The 21374-nt window shown below is 46.0% G+C and overlaps 3 protein-coding genes across 5 annotated transcripts in view; all 3 read right to left on the bottom strand.

Moving 5' to 3' along the window:
• The window catches only part of LOC127469758 (aldo-keto reductase family 1 member B10-like), a 27604-nt gene extending 7062 nt beyond the window's left edge, over nt 1-20542 (bottom strand). Inside the window, exon 1 of one of the 3 annotated variants that reach the window (XM_051784487.1) lies at nt 19594-20542. Coding sequence is in view for 2 of the 3 variants with exons in the window: in XM_051784486.1 (XP_051640446.1) it covers nt 1186-1251 (66 nt within the window). In the remaining variant the exon portion in view is untranslated. Of the gene's footprint in view, nt 1-1185; nt 1928-19593 lie in introns of those variants that run through there. The other 2 variants (XM_051784486.1, XM_051784485.1) reach the window with 2 other exon arrangements.
• On the bottom strand, nt 4581-11124 carry LOC127469759 (aldo-keto reductase family 1 member B1-like). Its single transcript, XM_051784489.1, has 10 exons — nt 11037-11124; nt 10767-10934; nt 9931-10047; nt 8621-8689; nt 8259-8381; nt 7659-7759; nt 7390-7471; nt 6779-6862; nt 5926-6008; nt 4581-5211 (listed from the first exon to the last, which is right to left on the bottom strand). Exons 1-10 carry the CDS (start codon nt 11097-11099, stop codon nt 5169-5171), a joined length of 933 nt encoding a protein of 310 aa, XP_051640449.1. The 5' UTR covers nt 11100-11124; the 3' UTR covers nt 4581-5168.
• On the bottom strand, nt 14547-21374 carry LOC127469756 (aldo-keto reductase family 1 member B10-like). The gene is made up of 10 exons (XM_051784484.1): nt 21168-21374; nt 20643-20810; nt 19447-19563; nt 18076-18153; nt 17302-17424; nt 16734-16840; nt 16491-16572; nt 15882-15965; nt 15325-15407; nt 14547-14867 (listed from the first exon to the last, which is right to left on the bottom strand). The coding sequence occupies exons 1-10, from the start codon at nt 21231-21233 to the stop codon at nt 14825-14827; spliced, it is 951 nt and encodes a 316-aa protein (XP_051640444.1). The 5' UTR covers nt 21234-21374; the 3' UTR covers nt 14547-14824.

Genomic DNA, 21374 nt, shown 5'->3' with positions numbered 1-21374 from the left:
TCAGCAACATGGCCTCAATACTTGTGATTATGTGCCCAGATGTATTGGTCACATAATCTGACCAGTGGATGTTTAGGATTGTACGGAGGCAGCGTTGATGGAAGCGTTCTGGGAGACGCAGGTGGTGGCGGTAGATGACCCATGATTCGGAACCATACAAGAGAGTAGACAGCACAATGGCTCTGTAAACACTGATCTTGGTACTTTTCTTCAACTGTTTATTTTGCCAAACTCTTTTATGAAGCTTTCTGAAGGCACTATATGCCTTTGCTAACCTGTTGTCCACACCTTAGTCATCCACATCACTGTCGAGTAGTGTACCATTCTCTAGCCCAGCTCCTGCTGGGGCACATCCCACCTGTAATTTGAAGCTGCTTCTTTCAGAGACAGAAGAGATGTGCATTTCTATGTGTTTCTATATCCTGACAAGGGTAAGAGCTGTGCACAAAGAAATGTTGGCATGTCTTCTTCATACAGATTTAGCAATGTTTGTTTTCAGGCATTGTATGGTTCACTGATTTTGTAGTCATTGTAACAGCAGTGCAAACCGCTTTGTCAGAACTTGCTTGAGATGCATGAATGGTCTTCCAAAGCCGTATCTTATTAACAGATGAATCCCTGTGACCTCGCCCAGGATTAAAGTTACTCAGCACTGAAGCAGCAGACAATTCGAGTGCCCCACTGCAGCGGCACGGAAGCCTTGGCCGCGGGAAGGGCTGGGGAGCGGCAGGGAGAGGGGCCCCGAAGGCCACAGCCGCGGGAGCCTGGCTGGGATGGGAGAGGATGGGATCCGCGCATCTCTGGGGAGGGGGTTGCCGGGTATGTGAGGGAGGGAAGGAGCCGACTCCCCTGGGCTAGGGAGACCCAAGAGTCAACTCTCTCCCATGGCAGGAGGGGGACGGCAAGGACGGAGGGCACGCTGGGGAAAACAGCTTCAAAAGCAGCGTGGGGCTCTGCCTGCGGGGACGACCGGAGCCAGAGGGCATCCTTGGCGGTATCCCGGGCGGGATGCTGGGGGCACCGACAGCGCTGCGCTCCGGCCCGGGCTGTCGGTGGGGACGGGTCACCGAGCCGAACTGAGCCGAGATGCCCCCGCTCCATCCCCAATTCAGAGCGCTCCGGACCCCCGCGGAGGAGATCGCACCGGGCGCAGACCCAGCCCCGCTGAGAGCAAGGGACCCTTACCTTCCATGTGCCCAGCCCCATGAGGGGCATCTTGGCCCCGGTGTTGAGCTGCACGCAGGTCGCCATGGCTCCAGCTGGGAACGCTGCTCGGCACTATCGCCCGCCGAGCCCTTTAGTGACGGCTGGGTCGCGCCCGCCCCGTCCCGGGACCTGCCCACGCGGGACAGCACCGAGCTGGGGCGGGTCAGTGCCGCGTCTCCCCGAGTCCTCGGAGCTGCTCTCTCCGCGGATGTGGGCTGTGAGCCTCGGGACGAGGAAGGGCTCTGAGCCCGCCGGCTGGAGCAGCGTGCCCCCGCGGCAGCGATGGTGGTCCAGGCTCTTGCAGAGCTCCTGTGGTGTCTGTGTGAATCTGGAGCTTTCAGCCCTCAGCGCCCCTCGGAAGGTGGGGTGATGCTTGTGGTAACAGGAGAGGAAAAGTGAGCTGCTTTGTAGGAGTAAATTAGAAAGCAGTGAAATTTAAAGAAGAATGTTATTTTTAGTGTTGGGAGAGGTTTCTTGCGATGTTTTTTTTGAAGAATAGAAGAAGATCTTATGTTAAGGCCACCTAAGAAACTTTGTTGATTGCTCCTGCTTGGCGAATTTATTCAGGTGCAAGCGTTGTTTGGACTATAATGGTGCATTTTTCTCTGTGTGCCTTTCCCACAGCAGATGTCCAGCTGCTTTGTAGCTTTGTACTGTTTTTTTTGTCAGCAGCATCAGCCGTCCTCAGCAGGATGTGATGTTTCAGTTACATCACAAAATAGTTATATAATGCAGTGTTTGCCTTTTTTTTTTTCTTTCTGGATTCCTTCTCTGTAAATTTGCTCTGAGCATGCTCAGACTCATGGGGTTTGGTTCAGGAGTCGATGAAATAAATGGAAAGATTGTGATACTAGGAGTGCTGATGACAGTATTAAAAGAAAGCTGTTTGCATGAGAGGCCTGCTGCCATCCTAGTCTAGAGGGTTTCACACTTCCTTTTTTCCTTCCTACTGTCCCTCCCTCAGTTCAGAAAAATGGACATTGTCCATCTGCAGAGCTGTAGGGAAGTTCTCTGTGCCAGTCATGGCATTGTGTCTGGTGAGCATTCCTGGTGAAGGACTGAAGCTAAGGTTATCAGAGGGGCAGAGCAGCTGCACAGAGTGCATACTGTTGGGGAGGTGGACTTAGTGGTGTTAGCTGGGCTCAGAGATCAGTTTTCCATGCCTGACCTATATCTTGACCTTAATTATTAGCAGAAGTCATGTGGAGACTTGTCCTGACAAAGATTGTTGCCCTTCACAGAAGGTACCCTATTTTAAAACATAATTTTGCTGAGGACTAGTAAAGTTTATGCAAAAAGCACTTCACAATTCTTTTTTTTTTCAAAATAAAACGTTGAGTCATGCCTGTGATTTGGTTTTTCAAGGCAGATGAAGTACCAAATTGCCTCTGCTCTCCTATTTCCTGGATGCTCAAGCTAGTGGTGTTCTGCTTTGACTCCAGATGTAGAAGGTCTTAGTGGAGGAACCACAAGAATCTATCAGATTTTTGTGTTGCTTCTGTGAAGGTGGTGCTTAATTTTCCCCAATGGTTTCTTGAATGAGAGATGTCTCTGTCTTTTAAGAGAGGATTTTGGGCAGAAGGTTTGCATTTTGCTTTGTTATTTGTGCCTGTTGGTGTGAGTCTTTGCCCAGATCATGCCAAGACACAGGATCTGTCAGTTGTTTCTCTATCCTGAAGGTGTGTCTGGGGTTGTCAGATGATGGCAGGGCCTTTGGGAAAGAAGTATCACGTTTGTCAGTGGATGACAACCTGAAATGCCATGCTATCAAAACACCTCCTAGCTATCCTAGCACTCCCCAGCAAGGCTCACCTGCATCTTCCACTGGAAGGGATAGGCTTTGTCAGATGAAACCTTTATTCATTCACACAGTTACAGTTAACAGAGACCTGTCCCAGTTACTGTGCCAGTCAGTCAGCACAGAATAGCCTGTGGAGAGAAGGTAACACTTACTCCACTGTCACATTCCAGTTCCACCATGGGCCCCCTGCTTTTATGCATCATGACACCTGTTAAACAGTCTCCCCTCTCTCCCCAGTCTCTGCTACTCTGGGTTTTTAATAGCCAGATATCAGCACAGGATACCAACCAAATCAGTCCACAGTGATACCACTGTACAGTTTTCCAGCAGTTTCAGGTGTTGGTCTCCTATTCTTGTTGATCCACAGTCCACTAAGGCATGTTTGTAAGTAAATTGTCTTACTCAACTGTTCTTGTCAGCACTGCTCTGTCAATCACAGCTTATTATACCAAGTTATTAAACTTTTGATCAGGACAAGATCTTCATGCTCTTGTGACATCATTTAAAATTGAATAGGGATTATTGCTGGGTTAAGAACTGGCTGATGGCTGGGCCCACAGAGTGGTGGGGAACGGAGCTGCATCCAGTTGGTGGCTGGTCACGAGTGGTGTCCCCAGGGATCAGTGTTGGGCCCAGTCCTGTTTAACATCTTTACTGATGATCTGGATGAGGGGATTGAGTCCACCATTAGCAAATTTGCAGATGACACCAAGTGGAGTGGCAATCTGCTAGAAAGCAGGAGGGCTCTGCAAAGAGACCTAGACAGGCTGGATAGATGGGGCTGAATCCAATGGTATGGGGTTCAACAAGGCCAAGTGTCTCCAGACTGCCTGGAGAGCAGCCAGGCAGAAAGGGACTGGGGGTTCTGATTGACAGGAAGCTGAACATGAGCCAGCAGTGTGCCCAGGTGGCCAAGAAGGTCAATGGCATCCTGGCCTGTGTCAGGAATAACGTGGCCAGCAGGACCAGGGAAGTGATTCTGCCCTTGTACTCAGCCCTAGTTAGGTCGCACCTTGAGTGCTGTGCTAATTCTGGGCTCATCAACTGAAGAAAGATATTGAGGTGCTGGAGCATGTCCAAAAGGCAATGAAGCTGGTGAAGAGTCTGGAGCACAAGTCCTATGAGGAGAGGCTGAGGGAGCTGGGGTTGTTCAACCTGGAGAAGAGGAGGCTCAGGGGAGACCTCATCACTCTCTACAGCTCCCTGACAGGAGGTTGTAGCCAGGTGGGGGTCAGTCTCCTCTCCCAGGCAACCAGCAGTGGACAAGAGGGCGCAGTCTTAAGCTGTGTCAGAGGAGGTTTAGGTTGGATATTAGGAAGAAGTTCTTTACAGAGACTGATCAAACATTGAAATGGGCTGCCCAGGGAGGTGGTAGAGTTACCGTCCTTGGAGGATTCAGAGACTGGATGTGGCACTTAGCGCCATGGTCTAGTAGACAAGGTGGTGTTGGGTCAAAGGTTGGACACAATGATCTCAGAGGTCTTTTGCAACCTGGTTGATTCTGTAATCATTTCCAATGACATTGTTAATGCAAGTTAATTTTCACATTAGAGTAGAACTTCCAAACCAGCAGTAATCTAAACATTTTTATTTTGGTTAAGAATGAAATTGAACACTAATCTCTGTCCAGTTTCAGCCTGTAAAAAATTACAACTGAATTAAAGCCCAGTATGAGTTGGTATGCATCTGTAGGTCTGGATGCTTCTCCCATTTATTCTTCTTTCACAGAAAGCTTTGAACTGTGCTCTAGAAGTAAAATTATTTGTTGTCTTTTATCTTCAGGCAGTGATTATGTAGTTCATTCTTTCAGGATGGATCTTTCTTCTGTGTTCACATATCTTTAACCCTGCAGCTTTAAGTGGTGTTGATGCAAGACAGAAGACAAAATCAGTTGCTAGGTTATTCTGTTTTCTGCTTTACTACTTCAGCCATGCAGAGACACTCATCTAATGAGCAGAGAATTATCGTAGCCCATATTTTGTTCTTCAGAACAGTTTTACTATTTTGTTCCACCAAAGAAGAGAAACCCAAAGTCACTGAATACCCATACTGTGCCTTTGCTGGCAGAAAAGAGACAGTGTGCAGCTAGTGGGCAACTTCAGGGAATGGCAGAAGCTCATTACACTCCAGAGGCCTCCAGGAGGGCAGGATAAAACCACCTTCAGTATTCTGCATTGAAAGGGTACTCCTTGAGATTTTTGCACCTGGAGGAAATCAAAGAGGAAGGATTACTTAAGGCTGAAATATAGAACCTTCAAGGGAGGCTCTGAATTGAGTAGCAGCAGAATGAATTTAAGAGACTTATTAGTATAGAAAAAGCATACAGGACCAACAAGTTCATCTTTTTCTATTATTTAGGCACTGAGCAGTGGTGGGACCAAATTACTTCCTAGATAAAAAGTTAAAATTCACACTGCTTTACAGAGAAAACAGCACTTTCTGCAGCCTTCCAGCCAACTCTTCTTGTCTTGCTCTTGGCTTCCAAGGTGCATATCTGCAAGCAGTTGTGCTTTGTACTGCACAACAGATGATCATTCCCTCCCCCAACCACCTATGTAAGATCTGACATCAGCTTATAATACCTCGCAGAAAAAATTATCTTAAGTTTAAAACTGCCTAATGTTCATTTATCCCATATGGACACAGCCAGAGTGAGCCAGAACCCTCACTCTGGAATTCCTGGCACACAAAGTTTCCTGGAGAACAGATTTACAGTGAATACACAGCATGACTTATCCTTTAGTCAACAAAGTAAAAAAATATAACTCCGCTAAGATGTTAAATAACAGACCCTTCATCCCCCAAATGATTTCAGATTTCAAAATATACCCAATTTAAACAGCTACACCGGTTCCTATGAGATGAAAATGAAGATCATTGAAAACGCAAGAGTTTGAAGGAGACAAACGGCCACTCACGTGATCATTTCACAGATCCTCCAGTTTCTGTTTAGGCTGAGCAGGGTTGCCATCTCCTCTTTAGTCAATTCGAAGTCAAACACCTAAAAAGAGAAGCAGCTAGAAACCACCTCTTTGAACAAATCAAATCAGAAGCAAGATTCACAAGATCAAAGAACAAGTTCAGATCAGAAAGAGTGCTGGTTACAAGTGAGGGCTTCAAGAAACAGGGAAAGGAAAAGAAGTGTCTTTCGATTTTCGATATTCTACTGGCAGAGGGAAGAGCCAAACAAAAAAGACTGATGGTTGCAGTTACATGTGCCAGCTATTTCAAGGTGTTTGGTGAGCACTTAAGTGTTGCAGAATGCCTCCATCCTCCATTTGTGAAAGGTGCATCTTTCTGTCCCATACCAAAGAAACAGCTACAACGCTTCCATATTCAATAAATCCAGCTATGTTACATCTGAAATCCTGATGTCCAATATCAGAAAAAAATGCCCTTACGTAACAGTCAGAGGAGCTATGTGGTTTACTGACAAAAGGACTCTTCCCTTAATGTGTTGCTTACTCTATATTTTGAGGAATGTTACTTGATTGAGGCTACAAGCCTGCTCACTGTGACATCCACAAGTCCACAGAGCAGAAGACACCATGTAAAGTAACAGATAATATTATCAGCATACTGTTTCTAAGAGCTCTGTCTTTTCTTCAGTTTAGTTTTCAATGTAGCCCTGACTTCCAGACAGAAAGGGTGAAACCAGTCCTGCTGCCCAAGGAGGACATGGCAAGGATGAGAGAGGATCTCTGTTTGCTCTGCAGGGAGAAGCTGTGCTGTTCCTGAAGGGCAGCACCCAGCTCACTCCTAATCCCTCACCTGGAAGTTCTCCACAATGCGCTGTGGGGTGACAGACTTGGGAATCACAATCACATTTCTCTGGATCTGGAAGCGAAGGAGAACCTGCAAGAACAGACAACCGAATCAGAAAGAGGATGGTTCCTGCTCTGGAGGAAGCAGAGCCTGTTCCAAAAGCTGTTTTCTCTAAGCTGTATGCACTTTGGCAGAGCTGCATTTCAAACCATTCCTGTCCCTGCAGCCCAGACAGCACTGCCTGGAGAGCAAAAAGGGAAGTGGTGGAGCCTCACACAGAAGGCCTCCTTTCCCATCCAGTTTTGGAACAATTCCTTTTCTTCCCAGCCAGGCTTTTAGCAGTCTATGCAATGCTTTTGTTCTCTGCAAGAAGACTTGAGAGGGGAAGGTGACATCTGAAGATGGGTCAAGAATCCTTTCCTGTCTGAGGGTCAAATAGGTAATAGTAGCATATATTGTAGGCCACAGAGTGGACAATCTGCATGGCTTGTTAACACCACCAAACAGCACCACAGTTCACAGGTAACACTGTTAGAGGCTGTTCCCTCACTTCAGACATAAGTTTCCTAAATGGCTGTGTTACAGGAATGAGTACCCACTGTGTGGCACCTACTCACCTGTGCTGGGGTTTTGTTGTGCTTGGCTGCAATCTCTTTGATCTTGGGATCATCCAGAAGGGAAGGTGCCTCTGGCTTAGAACTAGACAAGGGGGGGGGAAGGGAAGAAACAACAAAAACATCACTCTAGAAAGAGTCTATCTAGCCTCATCAATTAAAAAAAAAATAAAATATATATATATATATATATATATATATATACCTGCACCAATTACTCAATTAGTGTGAATGTTTCAGACTTAAATCATGCTAACCCACTTGGAAATTACCCATCAGGACGGCCAAGGGGACAGTATGCTGTCACAGTGATCCCTTTGGATTGGCAATAGTTGATCAGCTTCTCCTGGGAAAGGTATGGATGACACTCAATCTGCCAACACAGAAGCAGGGACAGAGTTGTGGAACTACTGTAGTTTTCCCATGCTCCAGAGGTTTTTCTAAATCCTAATTTCTTAATTACAGGCTGCCTTCATCCTACCCTGTGTGTAGTCTGTGTGACAAAACAAGTCTGTAATTCTATAGAGCACCAACTTTTACATTGAGTACTTATGTGCTTTTTGGATTTTATTCTGAGAGGCTTTATAAAAGTCAGTGATTATAGTCAGAATGATAGCTCATATCTGGATTCTTCATCCCTCCAGAGAGAATGCTTCCTAGGAAAATAATCTGGAATTTGTAAAAAGTGGTTCAGCAAGGTGAGACAAAAAGGAAATGTTTCAGTTCTGTGTGTACCAAGAAATACCCACAGAGTGGGATTTAAAGTACATGCTGTGTCTACTTTCTTTTCATTTTTCCATCTCCTCATTCGACTGTAATTAGATCTTTATAATCCCTGAAAAGTATTCACCTGCAGTCACTTTGCAGCTCACCTGGTTATTTGCAGGCTTGTACTTCAGTCCTGGTTTGTTCAAGATTCTTTCAGTCTGCTCACGGTTGAAGTTGGATATTCCAATGGCTTTTACCAGACCAGCATCCACCAGTTCTTCCATGGCCTGACATAAAGTGGAGCCAAGTCAGCATGCAGTGTACAAGACATGACCTAAGTACATTCTTCCTGACTTTTTTTCTCTTGTTTCTCTTCATGGGAAGCAGAGTTTTGAAAGCTACCCATGTATTTTTGTGAATTCTTTCTAGCTAATTCTGCATACATGCACGAGCCCTTCTGCAAGTGCTGAAGCCAACACCACTGCTGAGGACAGATGATGTGACTTTTCCACTTGGATGAACTTACCTCCCATGTCTGTAGAATATCAGTGTTGCTGGGGATAGCCATGCCTGTGGGAAACAGCCCCTCTTCTACCTGTCAGTGACAAAGAAAATGCTTGAAAATCTGTCGAGAAGTTCACTTAATACCATGAGAATTCACAACCAAAACAGTTTAAACTTCTAGTGCAGGCAAGAGCACTAATTCTTGTCTATATTCAGCCATTCCTTCCTGAGAAGTGGAAGGAATTTGTGGCTTTTTTGCTAGAGACTGTTCCCATAAGGACAGGGTTTTCTGCTGGACCCCTGGAAGTCAGGGTTCACCCAAACACCTACAAGGGAAAAAACCCACTCAGAACTATAGACTTCAGTCTCACACATGTTCACTTCAGGTATTGTTCTTTAGTTCCCACTTAGAAAGAACTTTTTGTTCTTTTTGTTTTGTTCTTTTTCCAGAGGGACATCAAGATACATAATTGGGTACTGGGAGGAGTTTGGTCTACACAGTGCTAGATTTGCTGAAAAGACAGTTCTTCCACAACAAAGCTCAGTGTAAAGCTGCCAACACTAGGAAAATCAGAGGAGCCTTTGTGTACAAGTCATGAAAAGACACCAAGACTGAACTGTGTTTAGCAGCTGTTTGTTGCTGTGACCATGAGACAGCTTCATTTTCATGGCTTTGTTAATATAAAGCTAAAATAAAGCATGAAAAAAAGATGAGCATCTCAAAGGCAACAGGTAGAACAGAGACAGATCAGACTGCAGGAGGACAGAAAGGCTAAAACTAGAAATATTCAAACAGACATCAACTCCTTCACTAATCTTTGGGGCCTAACATCTCCCACTGAAGTTTCACAGTTTAAATTCCTGTCTCAGTGGAACAAGCAAGGACAGCTCAATCTGTACCACATTAAGGACTTGATGATTAAAGAGAGAAATTGAAACCAGAAGCATTTCTTTTTGTTCTCTGATTCTGTATCACACAGAGGAAAATTTCAGACAGGCAGCAAAGTGCAGCCCTCCGTCCTACAAGGGCAAATCTTACACGAACACACACTGGATTTGCAAGAGAAAGGGAAAGCAGCCTGTCTTATGCTTGCAGCTGGGAAACCTGCCCCTAGTTTTCAGGCCATCATTCCCAGGATGAAAGGGTATGGAAACAGCAGTTTCAGGGGCAGAGACCAAGAGCCTGACTCACATGGCCAGAGTAAAGCTGAGCACCAGAGCAGTGCTGACACAGATGACAGACACATCATTGTCTTTCTCAGTCACAGCAACTGTTAGGCTGTAAAGGCAGAGTCACAAGAAACAAAGCCAAGGGCATTGCTGCTACCATACCTTGAACCCAAAAGGCCAGTGGATGAGGTAGAGATCCAGGTAATCCAGTTTCAGGTCAGCAAGAGTCTTCTGGCAGGCTCCCTTCACCAGAGGCTTCTCATGAAACGTGCACCACAGCTAGGCACAAAAAACAAGGCACACTGTGACCTCCTGGGTTAAACCTCTCAGGTGCTCTCCTGAACAGCACAGAAATGTTCCATGTTCTTTGGAAGGCAATATGGAATGAGGCCATCGTAGTGCTCTTCAGATACAGCGTGCTCTGGGATGGGACTGGCCCGTGACACTGAAGGCAGTGTGTGCAGTGGCAGCACAGTGTTTGAGCAGGATCATAACAAAGTCCTCTGGTTCCATTAGTTCAGATATAATTTGTGCTGCCACCTCTGCCTTTTCCTGCAGGTTGGCCTGCAGCTGGCCTCCCCTCATCCCTCCCCCAGCACTCTGTCTTCTCAGCAGGGTGCCAGAACACAACAGGTCTGTGGTGCTCAAAGTTACTGTATGTTCTGGGGGGGAAATCAGACTCTTGCCTCCCTTCAGTGTTATTGGAAGAAAGTGCAGGGAAGACAGCTGCCACCAGTTAGGGTAAGAGTGATTCTTCTTAAGGAACTCACTCTTCCTATCCAATGGCTACAACATTAACAATTACTGTTAGTGGACAGGAAAGGATCAAACTCTATCACTGTGGTCATGAAGTCGAAGAAGATAGTAGTATGAGGAATAATCTCGTTTACATTATGAGCTTCTCCAGTGCTACAGCATTAAACTACTTCAGGTTCCTACTGTAAACATATCACAGGTAAAGCCAGTTTGTCCATAATCCATGACCATCTGATCCATACCTTACTGACGATGAAGAGGTCCTCTCGTTTCACGACACCTTCCTTGATTTTCTGCTGGATCCCACGCCCAATTTCCTTCTCATTCTGGTACACGTAGGCACAGTCAAAGTGGCGATACCCGGCATCGATGGCAGCCATCACTGCAGCTTCCACCTTACCTGGGGGGGACTGACGGGAAAAAGGGTAGGACATGTCTCAGTTTGGGATTTTCACGTGCTTTTCCTTCGGTAGCTGCCGAAGCACCGCCGGGGTGCCGCTGCCCGCCGTTACCTTCCATGTGCCGAGCCCCAGCAGCGGCACCTTGGCAGCCCCGAGCCGCGCGTACGCCGCCATGGCCGAGCCGGCAGCGCTCCGCCCCCCCGCTCCCTGGCAGCCAATCAGCGCTCCGGCCCCGCCCCGCCGGCAGCTCCGCCCAATCAGCAGCGGAGCCTGCAGCCAATGGGATCCGCCCGGCGGCCATGGTGGGATAGCGAGGTGGGCGTTTCTCCCGGGGGGGCGTCCGGGGGGTGCGGCTTTCCCTGCTGGAAAAGGGTGAAATTCCTTATCAGAGATAAGGGCTGAGGGCGGGTGTGTCCCGATCCGGTTGGCGTTTGTGCTGCAGGGATCAGCTCCCGCAGCGCCCTGTCCCTGCGCCACAGGTCGTCCGTGCGTGTCTCGCTTGTGCCGGTGTGCCGGGGCGTTGCGACACCCTGTGGCAGTTCTCCCCGTGGGTTCTGAGAGAGAGGTGGTTTCTTTCAGGGACGCTTTGGCCCACGGTTTGTCATCGGTACAGCCCAGGGGTGTCCCGAAATGTGTCGATAAGCAGGAGGCCTGGGGTAGGACGTGACACAGAAGTCCCACGCTCCCCGCTCACGGAGCTCCCCCCTCGCTGCCCGGTGTGTGGCCGGGGCAGAGCCACGGGCCGGGGAAGGGCTGAGCCTTTGGCTGGAGCTGCGCGGCACTGGTGGCCTGGGCTGGTGCCAAGAACCTGCCATCCTGGGTGCTATGGAAAGGAGATGGCTAAAGATACCTCAGTATGGCTCGTGAGAGCGGGGAGCACCCTGTTTTCCCCTCCAGATGGGACAAGTACAGTTTCAGTGTGTGGTAAGTGAGTTTGTGAGTAATTTAGGCAATAATCAGTACAAATCGCTTCATTTTAAATGTGGGGGGAAAGTATTTCTTGGTACGTTTTCAAAGCTGCAGAAGAGCAGTGATTCTCAGCAAATGTCACAAGGATCGCATTGTGCCTGTGTCTTTAGGGAGGTGCAAACCATATCTGAGAATAAAATATACAAATGTAGAAATAAATGGTAACTGAACTTTAATTTCACGTTAGAAATCGACTTTGAAATTGTGGAGAGGCAAAATACCTTGTTTTAATGAGGTGCTCACAGTGCAATGAAAAAAAAAATATTTATCAGCAGGATCCTTCAAGTGCTCCATAATGGTATGTTAGGGCTGCTTGGAAGCCTTTGCTATTTGCTTGTACTTGGAGAATTGATTAATGTACAAGCATAAATTCAAAGTATGTACAATGGTGCACTTTCCTCTGAGTGCCTCTCCCACAGCTGGTGCCCCAGCTCTTTTTGCTTCATTTAACCCAAGACAGACAAGATAATTAGTTTTTCTCCTTAATCTTCCTCTGATTTTCTGACAGGGCTATCAACTTCCTCAGCAGGATGTGGTACTTCAGTTCAATCACGTAAAAGTTATACAATTTGGGCTTATCTTTCATCCTTATTTGGGATTCCTTCTCCATAGATCTGCCCTGAGTCCACTCAGTTTCTTGGTCTGGTCCATTGTTCAGAGAAGTCATTGAAAAATGCAAAATGACACATTTTGCCTTGTGTGCAATGTGTTTTCTCAAGAGAGCAGCTGAAGTGCCAGTTTGCTCCTGCTCTCCTTCGTATTCCCAAGGCACTCGAGTTTGTGGTGCTGTGCTGGTAGTTTATTAGTGTTAGTAGTGTCACATTCAGAAACCATCAATGATGAGTGGCTCTCAAGACTTGATGTAGGAACTTGCAGAATCCATCAGATTTTGTACTGGAGCAGCACCAAGGTGAACTGTTGCCCTCAGAGAGCTGTGCTCTGTGAGCCTGTGAAAGCTTGCAATGCCTGGCTGTTTGGCCAGCGGGATGGGATCTCCTCTGAGGGAGAGCAGAAACCCTGGAGTATTTGTTCTAATTCTTCTGAGCACATCTTTCTGGAGACAGGTTCAAAAGCCTTGCATTCCTGTGGCAAGGAGCTGCGTAGAGTGTGTGATGACAGAGAGAGATTTGGTGGAGAGCAAGGCTGAGAAGTGCAATTTGTCCTTCCTTTCACTTTATTCTGAGATTTCTGATGCTGCTGCTTCTGTGAACTCATGTTCTCCTTTGAAGGTTGGTGCTTGGTTTTCCCAAGACACATCCCGAGAGATGCCTTGCTCATTTATGAGAGGATTTTTGGCATTTTGCTTAGTTTTGCCTGTTGCTGTGAGACCTTGCCCGAATCATGCCAATATATGGGAGCTGCCAGTTGATTTTCTGTCCTGAAGGTGTGGCTGGGGTTGTCAGATGACAGTAGGGACTTTGGGAAAGGAGTATGTATTGGAACAGGATGTTTATGTTGCTAAATGGTGTGCATTGATTCAACTTCCAGATGCTTGTTAAGGCAGGAATAAGGCAGGAGGATAGTGGTTTAATCTGATTCTAAGACCTTGGCCTCTTTTTTGCACTGATTTCAGATCAAGTCAGGAGCATCCTCTGAGGTCCCATCACCCTCTGTGTCCTCTCAGTAGTTTTTTTTTGAAGACTTTAATATTTGATAATTCTTGTATTTGCCTATTTGTCTATTAACCTGATGAGCTGACAAAACTGTGTAATTAAAGTGATTTAACTCCAGAAATGAAACGATGAGCACATACCCTAAGCAGGCAGCCCTTGCCTGTGCATCCTTTGCACCTAGGCCTGATACAGCAAGTTGATGTGGCTACACCCTGATGATGCCTCCTTCCTTTCAGTTGGTTGTATGTGCCCTGGGATTAGAAGAGACCCTTCAAGTGGGAGCAGGGTAGCCCTTCAGCGTGGGTAGGATGAGGCAGTGAGTGGTGCCCTTAGCCATGGAGGATATGGATGAATTTGTGTGATTGTGCCCACAGTGATGGCTCCAAAGTTAGAGCAAGTGTTTGATCAGGAGCTTTCCAAGGCAAAGAGGGTGGTTGTGAAAGGTGGTAGAAATTCCCTACCTCTTTAGCTCCCATGCCATATTAAATATTGTACCCTTACTGGATTCACTAACTTGGTGTATTTTTTTGCAGGAGGTTGCTGAGGGCTTTATGAGCTGTTTCCTTTGGGAAGCTGGGAAACACATGCTCTTGGATAGTATCTTTTTGAATTGAAAGTGGAAATTTTGGGGAGAAGATCCCAAGGTGTCAGTGGTTTGGCTCAGCACCAAAGGGCTGAGCCTCCCCTGCCAACAGACACCTGGGTTGTGTGGCAGCTGAAATGGGGCTATGCCTGTGGCTCAGGGCCTGTGGCCAGCCTGTGGATTGCTGAGGAATGGCAGGGGAGAGTGCTGAGTGGCTGTCCCACGGCAAATCCATGTCCCCACAGTGCAGGTGACTGCAGCCCACCTCTCTGTGTATCTCTGGGTTGGGAGGGTTTTGGTTTCTTCCTTCACTGGACAGAAGATTTTCAGCCAATTAACGTTTTTGCTTTTTACAGTTGAACTTATTTAAAATATGGGACACCTCTGATGAAATTGTGAATCCATGTGTTGTTTTTTTTTTTGTGGTTTGTCAGCATCTGGTTTCTGCTGATGCAAGACTGAAGGCAATTACTGAATGGTGGTACAAGCTCTTCCACCTCTGCTTTGGCTCTTCAGTAGAAATACTGTCTTCTAATAGGCAGAAGATTATTACATCCCACATTTTTTGCTGTAGAAAATACCCTTTTCTTCTTCCAAAAAAACCAAATTTCATGGGATAAACATTCTGTGTCTTCACTGGCAGTACTGGGGCAGATGCAATAAGAAAACCAGATAAATAGCTCAAAGTTAGAGCAGAGGCACGTGAGACACCAGAGGTCTAGTGAAGGCCATCTTCAGTATTCGGCATGGAAAGGGTATTCCTTGAGATTTTTGGACCTGAAAGAAATCAAAGAGGGAATGTTATTTAAATGCATAACTTAAATGTTATATAGAGGTGCACTGGGTACACAAAGGAGCCACCAAGGGAAGATCTGCATCATGTAATTACAGGAAGAATATGTGGAGATATATGTCTTTGTTTCTCTAATACAGACAAAGATGAAATGAATATCCAGAATCCATTTTTTATAATTCAAGTTACAGAGAGTTTCCTGAAAACTGAATTCAAAATGAGAATGTAGTTTGTTTTCTTTTTGTTTGTTTGTTTTGTTTTTAAAATGAAAATATTAAACCCTCTCCTGAAAAAGTGTTCTTGGGAAAATCAGTTGGAATTTGAGTTGATGTGATTTTTAAATAAACTGAATTTCCTTCTACCTAGTATCTGTGACACAAAATTCCTTGTAAAGAATATTCAAAGTTTAGGAGTTGGAAGAAAACAGTCAGTGTCACTTACATGTCCATTTCACAGATCCTCCAGTTTCTGTTAAAGCTCAGAATAGTTGCCATCTCCTCTTTAGTCAATTCAAAGTCAAACACCTAAAAAGAGAAACAGATGGAAATTACCTCTTTGGACAAACCAAACAATGAGGAGAAAGACAGGATTAGAGAGCAGCTCCATGCTGGAGGGTCGATTTTCACTCATGTACCACTGAATTACCAGATAGAAGGACACCTTGTTTTATGGACACAGGAAATACTTTATGAACATTGTTTATTCTATATATGATGTTTCTGGCATGTTACTGTGTGGGGATTCCAAGCAAGCAGTGCCTGCTGATTCATCCATAAGCCACAGAACAGCAATTATCATTAAGGGCGGTTCATTGACCTCTCCGAAAATAGGCCTGGCTTGACAGTCTGTAAAGTTTAGTTAAGCATAAAGAAGGAAAAAGTGCAGTCCTGCTGCCCAAGGAGGACATGGCAAGGATGAGAGAGGATCTCTGTTTGCTCTGCAGGGAGAAGCTGTGCTTTTCCTGAAGGGCAGCACCCAGCTCACTCCTAATCCCTCACCTGGAAGTTCTCCACAATGCGCTGTGGGGTGACAGACTTGGGAATCACAATCACATTTCTCTGGATCTGGAAGCGAAGGAGAACCTGCAAGAACAGACAACTGAGTCAGAAAGAGGATGGTTCCTGCTCTGGAGGAAGCAGAGCCTGTTCCAACAGCTGTTTTCTCTAAGCTGTATGCACTTTGGCAGAGCTGCATTTCAAACCATTCCTATCCCTGCAGCCCAGACAGCACTGCCTGGAGAGCAAAAAGGGAAGTGGTGGAGCCTCACACGGAAGGCCTCCTTTCCCATCCAGTTTTGGAACAATTCCTTTTCTTCCCAGCCAGGCTTTTAGCAGTCTATGCAAGGCTTTCATTCTGTGCAAGAAGACTTGAGAGTGGAAGGTGACATCTGAAGCTGGGTCAAGAATCTTTTGTAGGGCCAAAGAGATAGTGGTAGCGTGTCTTGCAGATCATATAATAAAAAAATCTGTATTGTTAGGGAAAAATCAAAGGAGTGCCAGAATTCATGGATTGGGTAATATGGATAGAGGTTCTACCCTTTCCTGAGCTCTGTTTTCCTAAATGACTGTGTTACAGGAATGAGTACCCACTGTGTGGCACTTACTCACCTGTGCTGGGGTTTTGTTGTGTTTGGCTGCAATCTCATTGATCTTGGGGTCATCCAGAAGGGAAGGATCCCCTGGCTTAGCCCTGCACAGAAAAAACAAATCAATGGCAAGAAACCTCCATAGAAAGATCCAGCCTAGCAACAGAGATCTGTATCTGGGTGAATACTTAATGCTGCAGGTGCAGCTTCAATGTTACAAACATAATCCATGCCAACTTCCTTGCAAATTGCAGAGCAGTCTTACCATGGTCTGTCAGGACGGCCAAGGGGACAGTATGCTGTCACAGCAATCCCTTTGGATTGACAGTACTTGATCAGCTTCTCCTGGGTGAGGTATGGATGACACTCAATCTGCCAACACAAAAGCACAGAGGCTGTTACTTGGCAGAACTGTTGAAACATTGTGCTCCATGGATTATCTCCTAATCCAGCTAGAGGCTGCCTTTTCCCCTAATTTGCCCATGGCCTGCATGGTAATAGTGTTATCCTTAGTATTGAAAATACCTATTTTTATACAAAGTCCTCATGTAGAATTTGCTATGGGCGTTTCACAAAGCTCATCTCTGGGTTCTTTATTTTTCCAGAGAAACTGTTTTTAAGGAAATACTCCAACATTTGTAAACAGTGGTTCAGCAAGGTGATACCAAAAAGGAAATGTCCAAGTGCCTTGTGTACTCCCAAATATTCCACAGAGAGGGATTTAAAGTACATGCTGTCTACTTTGTTTTTCCTTTTCCCATCCCTTCCTTCAATTGGCATCAGGTATTTATAATGCCTGAAAACCAGTCACCTGAAGTCAGTTTGCAGCTTACCTGGTTATTTGCAGGCTTGTGCTTCAGTCCAGGCTTGTTCAAGATTCTTTCAATCTGCTCATGGTTGAAGTTGGAGACTCCAATGGCTTTTACCAGACCACAGTCCAGCAGCTCTTCCATGGCCTGATACAAAGAGGAGCAAAGTCAACATCCAGTATGCAAGGCAGATCATGATAATGTGGGATTTTTTTTCCTGTCATGATGAGCAGCACTAAATAACTGTTTAGACTTGCAAAGTTCTCTGAGGGAGAAGCCCGTACCATCTCACCCAAGCCCAAATTCTCATTCCCTGAGTGTGTGGAAATTCAGACCAAGTTGCACGAGGAAAAGGATGATGATGCTCAGTAATCCATTATTGTGCAAGCACTGGAGGGCTGTGCCCCACACTGTAGGCAAGATCTCCACCTAAAACACCTTTATTTCTGTGAAATTTGTTTGAGCAATTCAAGAAGGATACAAAAACTGTGGTGAAAATAATTGTACAGTTGTTATGGTCGAGCAATGAACTTTCTCTAGTTTCAGTCTGGTCTGCAGCTCCACTGGAAGAGCTTGTGCAGCTCACTGTGGGTCAGGTGGTCAAGTAAGACTCGGGGAATAGGAATAACTAGGTAAGGAAGAAGCATGCCCGTTATGAAAAGGTCCTTTGTACTGCCTTATGTTCCTTCCACCTAATTTTGCTTGAATGAGACAACAGTGGTTGTGTGACATAATTAAACCATGGAAAAGACTGATGAGGACAGAGGACATGCCTCTTCTGCTGTGGGCTGAACTTACCTCCCACGTCTGTAGAATATCACTGTTGCTAGGTATAGCCATGCCTTTGTCATCTTTTGGCAACAGCTCCTCTCCTGCCTGTCAGTGAGAGAAAATGCTTGAAATAATCTCTGCTGGGACACTAGCTGTATAAAACAACTAAGTGGGGATGTAAGGAGCTAAAGCTAATAGTGTATGAAAAAAATCCCAAGTAATTCTCATTATAACTTAATTCTTCATGTTGCTTCTTATTCTTAGTTCATGCATTTTGTAACCTCCTATGCCAGTAAAGACAGGTATTTCTGCTGGGCCCTTGGAAGTGATCATCCTCAAAATGCATGCAGGGAAGCACACAGGGACTCAGAGAACAATATTCTGGGGTCTTGCAAGAGTTCACTGTAAGTGTTGTTCTGTTATGCACATTTAGGAGTAATGGCTTCTGTTTTTAAAAAGATATATGGAGGACTGACTTTGTTCCTGTGAACATACACGGTTTATGCTGGAGTACATTTGCTGACAGATGTCCCATGGGGAGGCTCACTGTTGAAGTTGCTGTATTAAGGAAAATTAGAACAGCCTGTATCTAGACAGTATGGCCAAAGTATTTTGAATGATTGGAATTTTCTAGATGCCACAATATTATGCAGTTTCACTTGACGGCTTTTTCTATATAAATCTAACTAAAGCAATATTGAGAGAATAAAATGAAGTTGAGCTTGAAAGCATTAGGTAGAATAGAGATTTTGATCTGGGTGTAGAAGAAAGGAGAGGCTAATGGAATGTGTGTGTATATATATATATATATATATATATAAACTGACATAAATCTTTGAAGTGCATGTAGTCTGTGAAAACTTGATATCTAAAAGCCTCATCTTTTGAAATTCAAGGTCTGTGAAACAACACTGAGTCTCCTACAGGCAAGGTCAGCTCAGTCTCTACTGTATTAAGGACTTGGTGATTAAAGAGAAAAACGGGAATCTTGAAGCATTTACTTTCACTCTGTGATTTTGTAACCTGAACAGGAAAGAATTTCTGTCGCACAGCAAAGCGCAGCCCTCTGTCCCACAAGGGGCAGTTTTCAGATGAGCATGCTTTGGATTTGTAAAAGAAAGGGAAAAAGGCATAACCTGTGCTTGCAGCTGGGAGGCCTGATCTTAGTGCTAGGTCTGCCTGTCCATTATCAAAAGGGCAGAGGACGCTGTGCAAGCCTCACTCTCAGGGGCAGAGATCAGGAGCACAGCTCACATGGCCAGAGTACAGCTGAATGGGCAGCACTGTCACAGTGCTGGTACACACCAGGCACATGCTCTTTCTGGAGCTGCAAGTGCTCCTGGCAGTTTTGAGAAGCTCTCCCAGGAGGAAAAGCCAAAGGCATTGCTGTCACTGTACCTTGAACCCAAAAGGCCAGTGGATGAGGTAGAGATCCAGGTAATCCAGTTTCAGGTCAGCAAGAGTCTTCTGGCAGGCTCTCTTCACTAGAGGCTTCTCATGAAACGTGCACCACAGCTAGGGGCAAAAAACAAGGCACACTGTGACCTTCTGTATTAAAGCTCTTGGGTGCTCTCCTGAACAGCATAGAAATGCTCCATCTCCTTTGGAAGGTCAACTGGAATGAAGTCATGTTAGTGCTTTTCAGATCTGGCATGCTCTGGGATTGGACTGGCCCGTGACACTGAAGGCAGCATGTGTGCAGTGGCAGCACAGTGTTTGAGCAGGATCATAACAAAGTCTGGTTCCATTAGTTCACACATAATTTGTGCTACCCCCTTTTACACAGTCTGGCTTGGCAAGAGGGGGTGTTTACAGGACATGTGTCTGTCATTCCTGAGCATGCACAGAACTCCTGCATTGAACGTAGCAGGCAAAGCCAAGAAAATACAAGGCAAGTGAGAGTGGTTGGCACCAACCTTTGCCTCAGTAAAAAGTAACTTCAGAATCCACCTACATAGCCTGATTTTCTTAATAAGAAAGAGAACACGCCAGTTATACCTTCCTTTAGACATGTGCTGAGCAGATAACACTGTTCCAAGGAGCCCAGAACCGTGTCTTACTCAAACAGCAGAGACACTCCTTTGTCAGGACTGTGAGCCCAGCTGCTGGAAGAAGCACCAGGCAGTGCCAGGCCCATCTCCTCTGCTGTACTTTAGCAGTCAGCGAGGTGCCATTAGCAAACTGGTTCTGCCTCTGTATCAGTCCTTTCCACCAAGTGGTCTCAGAGCTCTGCATCACAGGTTTCTACCTTGCTTGGTGCTACCTGGCCCACTCTTACCTTTCCCTGCTTCCCTTCTTTTGCACTAGTCAGTCTGCAGTTGGCCTCCCCTCATCCATGCCCCAGAACTTCTGGGTCTCCTCAACAGAGTGCCAGACCACAGCAGGCTACAGTCTCAGTGTATCCTTCCTAGCTCTCCACACAGAATGGGGTGAAGCAGTAAGCTTGTGTCAGGAGTGACTTGAATGATGTTATGATTTGCTTTATCCTACAGCATGAAATTTTTTCCCAATACTTAAGCTTTTCTACTATAAAATACTACAGGCAAAGCATTCCCCTACCGCTGCTCCAGGATGCAAGAGCATCAGATTCTTACCTTACTGACAACGAAGAGATCTTCTCGTTTCACAGCACCTTCTTTGATTTTCTGCTGGATCCCTTCCCCAATTTCACTCTCATTCAGGTACACATAGGCACAGTCAAAGTGGCGGTACCCGGCATCGATGGCAGCCATCACTGCAGCTTTGACTTGCCCAGCTGGGGACTGAAAAGAAAGCATAGATATTAAGAATCTCAAATCAGTACATGTTAAATACCCGTATCCTAGCAAAATAACACCGGGGAAACCATCTTACTGAAAGCAATTCCCCCCCCGCCCCCCAGGTTGGTGGGACGTTTTTTTCTTTACAAGAACACTTATGTCTTGCAGTCATAAACATGGGCTCCAGGGCTTGAAGCCAACCTCCAACCTCTGTAGTCCACTCCAATTTGGATTCAGCCCAACAGCCAGGACGAGCAGAGTCCCAAGGACCAGGACAGCTCTCTGGAGCTGGACCAGGGAGAGTGAAGTTTTGTGCCAGGGAGCTCTGCAAATACAGGTGCTTCTCCCTGAAGCTGGTACCTGCCAGGTGCCCAGCCCCAGGAGGGGCATCTTGGCTGTGGTGCTCAGCTGCACATAGGTTGCCATGATCCTTCACGCTGTTTGGGTTGCCCCACTGCAGCTGCCTCTTGCCCGTCTGGTTTAACAGTGACTGGTCGCTGGGCAGGGCAGGGGAAGGTGGTGGAGCGTCAGTGGTGCTCTGGCTCCTCCTATATCCAGAAAACAAGG

The sequence above is a fragment of the Manacus candei genome, unplaced genomic scaffold (assembly GCF_025592945.1).
Source record: "Manacus candei isolate 608988 ecotype Guabito, Panama unplaced genomic scaffold, ASM2559294v1 h1tg000018l, whole genome shotgun sequence".
Lineage (NCBI taxonomy): Eukaryota > Metazoa > Chordata > Aves > Passeriformes > Pipridae > Manacus > Manacus candei.
Note: the sequence above shows the minus strand (reverse complement) of the source record. Positions and strands in the feature narration are given on the sequence as shown.

Coding starts and splice junctions, on each gene's coding strand:
- LOC127469759 (XM_051784489.1), bottom strand. CDS start 11,099: ATGGCGGCGTACGCGCGGCTCGGGGCTGCCAAGGTGCCGCTGCTGGGG. Junction 8,690..9,930: donor ACTGGCCTTTTGGGTTCAAG/GTATGGTAGCAG, acceptor TGTCACTGACAG/GTAGAAGAGGGGCTGTTTCC. Junction 6,863..7,389: donor ACAACAAAACCCCAGCACAG/GTGAGTAGGTGC, acceptor CTGTTCTTGCAG/GTTCTCCTTCGCTTCCAGAT.
- LOC127469756 (XM_051784484.1), bottom strand. CDS start 21,233: ATGGCAACCTATGTGCAGCTGAGCACCACAGCCAAGATGCCCCTCCTG. Junction 20,811..21,167: donor TGGGGCTGGGCACCTGGCAG/GTACCAGCTTCA, acceptor CTTTCTTTTCAG/TCCCCAGCTGGGCAAGTCAA. Junction 15,966..16,490: donor ACAACAAAACCCCAGCACAG/GTGAGTAAGTGC, acceptor CTGTTCTTGCAG/GTTCTCCTTCGCTTCCAGAT.